The 10000-nt window shown below is 39.6% G+C and overlaps 2 protein-coding genes across 2 annotated transcripts in view; one reads left to right on the forward strand and one right to left on the reverse strand.

Moving 5' to 3' along the window:
- The first annotated feature begins 5948 nt into the window (after nucleotides 1–5948).
- LOC137980814 (uncharacterized) lies at nucleotides 5949–7208 on the forward strand. Its single transcript, XM_068828232.1, has one exon. The coding sequence runs from the start codon at nucleotides 5949–5951 to the stop codon at nucleotides 7206–7208; it is 1260 nt and encodes a 419-aa protein (XP_068684333.1).
- Nucleotides 7209–8716: 1508 nt separating this feature from the next.
- LOC137980368 (uncharacterized) overlaps nucleotides 8717–10000 on the reverse strand; it is a 1814-nt gene continuing 530 nt past the window's right edge. The window contains exon 2 of the mRNA XM_068827786.1: nucleotides 8717–9738. Coding sequence (XP_068683887.1) covers nucleotides 9291–9738 — 448 coding nt within the window. The 3' untranslated portion in view covers nucleotides 8717–9290. The remainder of the gene's footprint in view (nucleotides 9739–10000) is intronic.

The following is a 10000-nucleotide window of genomic DNA, read 5'->3' on the forward strand; positions in this document are numbered from 1 at the left end:
TACTTTTTATCTGTGTCAGAAGGTTCTAGTTCACCTTCTGATTCTCCCTCAGAGGACTCGTTTCCATCAGAGAGCAGGATTTTCTTGCCTTTTGGTAAGTTCCAGTTTGGGTCCTTATACTCATCATCAAAGTCATCATCATAGACTTCCTTGTCATTAAAGTCATTGTCAATGTTATTTGCAACAGGAGGGTCAACTTCAATGTCCGTATAAGGGGTAAGTGAATCTTCATTAACACCATAGGTAGGGTACACCATGGGGACAGACATTGAATAGTTATGATCATGGGATATCTGCCATTCTTCAGCAGGAACAGTGAAACTTGCTTGAGTTTTTACTTGAGAACTTCCATTACTTGAATTATCTGAAGCCACTGTAGTGGGTACATCATCAGTTTGTGTTGCAACACTGACAAGTATGATGGGATCAAAACAGCGTTGAGTTGCTGTGTCAGACAGCGATCGGCACTCCTCAAACCTTGAAACTGAAGGTGGAGCATTGTGAGGGGCACTGTATTCCAGTAATTCCACGTTTGATTCAGACTCTTGTGCCGGAGTGAGTGTACTTTGGGTAGGGGTACTCTGACCATTATCAGGTTTCAAAAGTTCTGTAACTGCCTGTAATAGAGCGAAAGGATTCCTCGATGAGTATAAATAAGTGCTTGTGATGCATTCAATATACCCAGATACAACAAGCAGTTAATTGCGTGTAATTCACACTTCGGGTGTATGTGGGAAACGAAATAATAATAATAATACCTCCAACTTAATTTCGGCATTTTGATCGATTTATTTGTTCAAACCAAATATACATAGAAATACAGTCCATCGATGTATTTCTATTTTTCTTTCGTCTCTGCATCAACATAATAACAGTTAAGGCGCATGTTTCATGCCCCGTTTTTACTTCAATTGTCACACGTCTTAAAGTAATGTGGAAGCCAGCTTGCTATAACTTAATTATGAACTTAAACGTGTTCAAAAGATAGTGCAAGATAGTGGTATTTTAGTAGCGGTAAGTCGCATACGAATGCTTTACTTTATACTGAATGATTGAAATAACTATTCCTTGAAGAAGAACGATAAACAAAATACACTAACTTCTTCGTGGCTTCGACGTCGAAGACGATTACAGCCTCAGCCTCTTCGCAGGAGGATGAAAGCAGAACTTCGTTGGTATAGCATCCTCCTTCAGTCTCCATTTGCACTTTACTCCAGTGATCTGTGCACATAAATTGACTTCAAAACTTTCTGCTGAAAAATGCTCGCTACAAACATAGCAGTTCTCAAATGGAGGCACATTAGTCCTTCTTATCCGTTCCAGCCATGCTTTCCGCCGCTGAGTATCTCGCGGCAACTTATGGTAACTAATGCCGTTGCTTTTGGCTGAGTAATTAATACATCCAGGAACACCGCAGTTTACCATATTGAGCTAGGATGTAAATGTAACTAGACAGTTGTTAGAAAATTAGCGCCTTAAAAATTTTAAAGTACACGAACATACGTAGACAAGGTGCCACAGAGAAGAAAACATCAGAACTTCCGCTAAACTTTGACGATATGACGTCACAGCCAACTGCTGGTCAATACAACGCGGCTCAAAAAACGTCCAAGATGGCGGAAATCTAAAGTCGACTTTCTGCTCCTCTTTAGCCAAAATATATACGGGACGAAGGACAAGAAGACTAAACAGGTAGTCAAAATGGAACCCTCCCTAACTGCCCTTTTCTCTGAAAAAAGTTCATTTTTACACCGGAGTTCCCCTTTAACATAAGGATTTTAAAGGGACTAAGGACCGAAAAGCATGGGCCCAAATGGAGATGAAACCCACTTGGGAACGATCAAGGTCCCTCAGCTTTGCACTCTACAAGATGCCTACTTACCCAGGGAGCAAGGAACACCGTGGGTACTAACCAATTATTCTCCTTTCCCCAGTCTTGACGAAAAGCGTCGACGCCCTGGGCGTGCGGGTTCCAATAACGGGAATAAAACTTAATACTCTGTTTCCATAAATGCTTATTAATGAATCTGAGATCCAAAATCAAACACTTCTTCCTGGACAGAAACGGACAAGGGATTAACATTACAAGGTATAACGTCCATTTCGAAAACCCAATAAGTAAGAAGCAACTCAGATATAGCCTCAACAAAGCTCAGATGAGCTAGGGCAGAGTTGTTGTTCGTCGAAAAACTAGGTGGAGGCGTAGAATGAAAAGGAATACAATACCCTTCGTTAATGACATCTAAAATAAACTGACTAGAACCAATGGAAAGCCAAAACTGTATATGGTTCCTCAATCTATCTGGCACAACAATATTACGACTAACACCCTGTTCATATTCGTAAAAGTCTTAAAATAAAGTTCGAAAAAATAATTTGATGACTTATCTCTGTTCTCTAGGGATTGGGAAGGCTCACAGGCCATCACACGCGCTTGGTTGGCTGATTTGCTGAGGACTGGTAGTTCAGGACGGGGCACTGACTGCGAAAATGACCAAACTTTCTACACGCGAAGCAGGAAACCCCTCGCAAGCCAGGAGATGCTTTGGGCCAGCTGCCAGTGTACGGATTCTGTAACGCTGTAGGAAAAACTGAGGGTTGCAGAAGAGGGACGGGAGAACTGGCTCGCGGAGCACCGGAAAAACGTGGAAATGACGATCCTTGAGAGAAATTGGGTCTCTTCTTTTGGGATTGAGCGCGCCTTCGTTTCTGAGAGGCTCTTGCTTCAGCCTGCCTTATTCTTTTGTCGTCATCGCTATCGTCGGCAAGATCTCTGCGTTGATATTCGTTAACTACTTGCCAACCTCCTTTGGCAGAATTCACAATAAGGATGAGCTTGTTCCCGTGGGCAAGCTTCTTCTCACCTTCTATTAATTCTTTGAGGGCTTTATCCACCTGAGGTAGTGTAGCTGCAAGGAACGAGGAGGCCGACTGAACTTGATCAAGCACTTGAGAATTAACTTTGAACTGCTTTTCGTTCCCTTTCTTCTTAAATGTAGGCGCCGATGAAGCTGCTGACTTTAACTTATTGATCGCCAAGTTGTTTTTGTCTACTAATTCCGTCTTCAGCGAAGAAAAGTCAGAACGTAACTCCTCTTTGAGGTTGGACAAGGATTTCGCGAGGTCTGTTACGTTTTCGAACGGCATGATAACAGCTAAAATTTGAAAGTTCGAGAGCTGAGATGAATACATTACATCCTGAGAAACCTTATATATCTAAATAACAATAGACTAATTCAATGCCATAGTGGCACCCATGCATTTCATGCCAACAGGAAAATATTTACATTCTTTGTCGCTATCACTTACAGTTCAGCTGTGCCGGATGTAAATACATTTTCTAGTATAAGAAAAAAATGTCTGCTTACAATTCAATGTAATATCTCATGAGGTACACTTTTGTCAAAGAATGTGTACATTTAATTACATTTTTAGTTAAAGTAGATGCACAAATTTTAAAGTAATTTTGTTTTTACCAAGTCTTCTATGCCACACTCAAATACAGCCTCAAAACATGTATAAGAATAATATAACATGTGAAAGTGATAAGAACAGAACAGTGTGATCAATAGGGGCATGTGATTGGGGAAACACTTAAGCCTTCTAGATATGCCACTCACTTGGTGTTGTAAATACTTCGGTCCATAGAAGTTACCTTGTCTTTTTCCTGGTTTGATAGCACTCTGTCAATCTTGCTTAAGTTATCTGGATCCTCCAATCTTGCCTTTTTAGCCGAGAAATTTGTATCACTGGGATCTCTTCCTAGAAAATGATGAATATTAATATATTAATAAGAACCTTCTATAGCCCCCTGCAACAGGGGAAATTATTACTGTCATTAAAGCGTAAATCCCATTTTAGTGACACCCTGTAACAGTGTAGAGGTACCTTCAGAAGGGGCTGTAAATCCTCTTGGAAAACTCTTGCTAACAAGGAAAAGATTTGGGCAAGTACCATATTTACTGGAATGTGCGGCGCTTATTCGAGGGCGGCGCTTATTTAAACATTGTACCAGACAAATTTACTTTTTCTATATTTTTCTTTAACAGTACACTTTCTATCTGTTAATTTTGCTATGGACTGATACTAAACTGATAGTAAATCTAGAATTACGAGAGAAATTCATGCGGTGAAAAAAGCCCGAGAGTTTCATTATAACGAGAGCGAACAATTTATAGTGTTTTTCCTGGTTATACAAAATTCCTCGAATAAGCGCTGCATTGGCGGTGCGGTGCTTATTCGAGTAAATATGGTAAGAAAATTATCCAAATTTACGTGAGGTTTTACTATGCTTTGTTGTGGAGACTTCTAAACTAGGAATGACATCTGGTAGTCCAAAAATGTCCTTCAAACTATTTCAGCTTAATTACCGTAAGTAAGCACTAAACAATCCCAGATGAGCTAGGACTGAGGGCTTAAATTAGCTAGTTTGATGTTTATAAAAGCTCAAGCTTATGTTTATCACTGGTGATTCTCATCTCATCATCATGCACTAAACCTTCCTTAAACTCTAAATTAAGGGTTAAAATTTACCGGAAAGTTGCCTGACCGCAGTGAGAAACCTGTTCTTTTTCCCAATCATCGTTACGCCCAAGTTTTTCATCACCTGGTCTGTAAGAATTATATCAGGTTGTGAGTTTGCCATCTATCTCTTCATTCTCAAATTTCCCGGCAACTTCTCCGTCATTAAACACTGTTAATGCCTATCGTTTGACCCTGTCAATATCCCAATCTATGAAAAAAAGAGAACAAGAATACCATTTATGAAGAAAGCATTGAAATTAGTAACGGTATCGCAGCATATATGTGATAAAGCTGTTTTGGCGGGAACTAACCCTTCACATCTTCTTCTGTCTCTTCATCATGGTTTCTTGGCAAGCTACGTTGCAGAGAGACAGGCAAAGCTTGAGATAGAGTTTGGCAAGCAGTACTACACGTATCTGATTCTACAGACAATGTGCTACATGAAGAGTATCCTTGTCAGGTAATGAAGGGAGTTGCCCACGAAACACCTTCCCACACTGAGAAGCCATGTTGAAATGAATTGCCCATAACAAAATCAGGCCCAGACTGGTGCCACTTTTTTGGACTCTGATTGGCTCATCTTTTGTAGAGGTTGTGCTCTGATTGGTTCTTGCATATGTTACTCCATGTAAAGTGTCACCAATGAGTAACAACACTATGTTGTTCGTATGTAGCTGAGAATGCAAACATGGCAGAGTCTCATGCATCTTCACTCTGCTTTTGTGCAGCCAAGAAAACAGTTCATGTCCACTGTGCTTGCAATTCCTGCAATGGAAAACCTGTTAATTACCGTATAACTAAGATCATATTTATTGATATTTTCCATTGGGAGTAATTGCCTTAAGTTATGGCTCTTGTTTGTTTCTATTGATTGGAAAAATCGTTCACACAATTGTTGATGGTGTAGTTCTTCAGTTGACAGTACTAACTTATCTAATCCTGCTATATAATCATATCCGGCCGATATAATAGAAATTTTCCGAATAAAACAGATTGTTGACATGAAGATTGTTTAATTTTCGGTAATAAGTATCTGGAAAAACCAAGTCAAACACAGGTTGGCAAAGGCATGAACTCTTCTGCAAATCTTTCGTCCTCTTTGTATTCTGTAGCACAGCATCATATTATATTCTCAATATTTCCGATTCAAAAATGCTGGTGAGTTTGTGCCAGCCATTTTGTTTGGTTCACGGATTATTCACTCCACAGGGAGTTAATGGCCGTTTTTATGCTAGAGACGTTAAAGTCATCAAGATGCATTTAACGTCTGAGACGTTAAAGCCGTCTGGTATAAAAACGGGACGCATAAAAGTAGACAACCTAACAGAAAAAAAAAAACTTTTTCTGAAAAAGACTGGGTTCTATCCTCGGAAGACACTGGAGACGAGCAAACTTTGCACCAAATTAACTTGAACAAAATAAATATGGCGGAATTACAATTTCTTAAGTCCATTACTCGACGTCGCCAAGAAAGGCAAGATATGGAAAAAGAAATGTTTTTAAAGAAGAAAAATCAATCAAGAAAGCGGCTTTTGCATGATATGGACGAAGAACTAGATGTGGCTCAGGCACTTGGCTTGTGTGCCGTAGCTATGAAGAGACCAAGGAAAGGACGAAGCGTGGATGAAGAAAGGAGTTCCTCGTGGTGGAGAAATGGTTACCAAAATTGGGACGATACTGCGTTCAAAAAACGTTTGCGTACGAATCGAGCAACGTTTCAGTTCATTCTTGGCAAGATAGAGGACCAACTTGTTAAGGAGCCAACTCGTTTCAAACCTGAACCGATATCTCCAGACACTCAGCTTGGCATTTGTTTGTATCGATTGGCCCATGGATGTACCTACAGTACAGTAGGAGACCTGTTCGGTGTTGCCGAATCAACCGCGAGTGTCATTTTTAACCAAGTATGTAAGATACTGGTTTCAAATCTTTATGACAGATTTGTTTACTTACCAAGAAACAGAGCCGAATGGAAGCATGAACTCGAAAGCTTCCTTGAGAACTGGGAATTTCTGTGCGTTGGAGCCTGGGATGGTTTTCATGTTTATGTCAGCACAAAGTTAAAAAATTATTTTAGCTTTAAAAAGAGATATTCAGTATCCAGCATGGGATTTATTGCCTCTAATAAGAGGTTTCTTTGGGCAGCTGTAGGGGCTCCTGGCTCTACCCATGACTCGAGGGTTCTGAAAAGTTGCGACCTCTTTGCTGAGATTCAGCAGGGACGCGTTTTCCCAAATACTGTGCTAAGAACAAGGGAGTATGGGGACATACCGTTCACAACGGTCGGTGATTCAGCATTTCCACGCTACACGTGGCTAATGAAGCCGTATAATGAAACTACAAGAGATCCAAGAAAGCGCTACTTCAACAAGAGGCTTTGCTGGGCTAGAGTGGTGTCAGAGCATGCATATGGTATGCTAAAAGGGAGATGGCGAATCCTTTACAAGAAGACGGAGTGTAAACTAAAGAACATTAGGCATGTCATAATGGCCTGCATAGCCTTGCACAATATATGCATTGCACGAGATGACCCATGCAGACCCAGGTGGAGGCTGGACATTGAAAAGCTCCATCTTATTAGGAACAGGGGCAATGTGGAACATGATGGCGAGGCAGATCAGGTCAGGGTAACAATTACTAACTGGCTCTGGGATATCAATCAGCAACGACAAGTAATGGAGTGAAAGAAAACAATCAAAAGAACATTCTAGCTTTTGTTTCCTGTACTCAGGCAAATGGCTAACAACCATTATATCCCCTATTCTACTCCACCACACTAAACCTCACCTCACCCAAACACAGCCCTGGGTGGGGTATAAATCTAGAGACAATGGACTAGAGTGTGGAACTAGACTGTGAGCATTCCGAGTGTGGATTGTACAACTGGAGTATCAAGATGTCTTTACTGAAGAACGAAATCTTTGGTCAATATAGTAATTTCACTAAACCTGTAGAACAAAATGCATTTTCTAAATATCTTCCAGTTGACTATTGAGGTAAGCACTTTTCAGTGCATCTCAGCCATGTTTATTGAGGCACATACAGTAGCAATATCATAAAACAGTTACTAGCTGTATAGCTAGTTGTTGACATTATAAAACATGTATCACCAGCTGGCAGCATAATTTTACTTGTTTTCAAACACGAACACTTTGGTGGAACCTAACACAAGAGTACTGTATGCAAAAGTTAACAAACAGTAATCTTTTAGTAAGATGTGGCTTAAAAGCTTTGAAACTAGACTATGATGATAGCCTTAATAAAATAAGTGAGTGGTATGCAAGCAAACTTGTTTGTTAGCAGGGGGAAGCAGGGTTGATGCAAGAGTGAGAGAGCTCATCTTCCTCCAGTATGTCCTGGGGTCAATTCCTGGACTCTGCGTCATAAGTGGGCTGAGTTGGTTCTATACTCTTCTCTGGTTTCTCTCTGGATACTTCGGTTTTCCCCTCTCCCCAAAAACCAACATTTGATTTGATGTGATTCTGCATGATTAAGAGTTCCTTTGATCAAGTCTCCCCAATTAATAGAGCATCTGTGCTCGGCTAGAAAGAAAGATTTAACACTTAAATATACAGTGGTTATTCGCAATTGTATAAATTGCATTCACAAATGCGAGGTTCATTCTTCATTTGATTTAAATTGGTTATTGTTATTATTATTATTATTATTATTATTATTATTATTAGTATTATTATTATTATTATTATTAGCCCCTTGACATAATAACAGTACTCATGCCAATGCTTTATGAACCAAATTTTACAGCCATAGTTGAGAGTGATTTGGGAAATTTTAAGGATTTTTGGAGTATGGAAATTAGCGATGGTGGTCATTAATTTTCTCTGGTATTTTTTAGAAGTTAAGATAAGACAATCCTTTTGTCGGAGGTGGGGGAAGGGTGGTAGGCACTAACATACTTGACACAGCAAATAAGTGCCCCCCCCCCTTGAATTGAAGGATTTTTAAGAATACCCCTCCCTCTCACTCTGTTTTGGCCCCCTTTCTGATAAGGCTTCCCTTACTGGATCATAAAAGAGTGAATAATAATAATAGAGATTAATTTAATGGTAAACATGCAACATGAGACATAACTGCAAAATATCAACTTGTAATGTATTAAGAGTTCTTCGTCCAAACCCTAATACAGCAATCATGTACTCCCATGTAACTATTATGTACTCTCTTCCCATGCACCTCTCGCTATTATTTGTACCCCCACACCAACGCACACCTACCACAAAAATTATTTTAATATCTTTTCCATACACTCTTCCCGTGAGTTGTGAGTGGGTAACTGTAAAATATCAACTTTTTGGAAACACAACTTTTAACGTATTAGAATTGTTTCCCAAAACCATAATTCAACAATCATGTACTCTCTACACTTGCACTTTTCTGTAGTATTATTTGGTAAACCCACACCGACACAAAGACCACACCTATCAATCCCCACACACCAATTTGTGTAATATCTTTCACATACACCCTCTCCCTGTGAGTTGTGAGTTGGTAACTGCAAAATATTAACTTTTTGCAAACACAACTTTTAACATATTCGAGTTTTTTTCTCCCAAACCCTGATTACAACCATCATAGCCATCAATTATTAGCCTGTAACTGTAAACAGTTTTGTGGTTTATGTTTCATGCTGCTTAAAATATACAGTGGCTTGAAACAGCAGCCTGAAATCTGCCCACGTTCACAGCCTAATCAAGTATCTTATAATTGCAGAATGTCAACTATTTTATGGGTTTTATGAAAGCAATCTATCTATTATAACTATCTAAATTCGTGTAGTGTGGTTGTTGACTCTCTGCTCCAGGAAAGGCACTTGGGAATGAGGGTTCATGCATCACCCAAGCATTTTGGTATGGTTGCATAGGCTGCTGATAACGAGCCATCATCTCCATCATACCGAGTTCATGTTGTCGGTTAAGCTCTGCCTGTTTCTCCTGATATTGAAGGAATGCTTCTTCTCTTTTCTGGTCTGCCTCAAACCAAGTTTGCATTCTTTTTTCTTGTGCTTTTTGAAGATTCTCAAAGGTTGCTGATAATTGGCTGATAGCATCTTTCTGTGAAGTTACTTTACGTTTCCTGGGCCGCACTGACACACTTGATTTAAGTACCTCCTTCTTTGATGTCTCCTTCGAATCTACTTCATCCTCTTCATGGTCTTTACTATGTGGCTGATTTTTCAGTTTGTCCTTTTTGGCCCTATATAATGCATTAAAAAAAGTCTTTTCAAGGTCAGGAAAACTGGAATTTAGTTTATGCATGGCGAGGTAGAGTTGAAGGGCTGACCTATAAATACCAATAACACCATAGTCACCATGTAAAGATGCATATAGTCACTTAGACAATTTGTTGAATAGCACAGTTGTATATTCTTGTTTCATGTACCTGCACGTGAATCCCATGTAGCGTGATCGATGTATCTACACATTATTGACACAAAAAATGTCTCACTTGCAAATAT

The sequence above is a fragment of the Montipora foliosa genome, chromosome 12 (assembly GCF_036669935.1).
Source record: "Montipora foliosa isolate CH-2021 chromosome 12, ASM3666993v2, whole genome shotgun sequence".
Lineage (NCBI taxonomy): Eukaryota > Metazoa > Cnidaria > Anthozoa > Scleractinia > Acroporidae > Montipora > Montipora foliosa.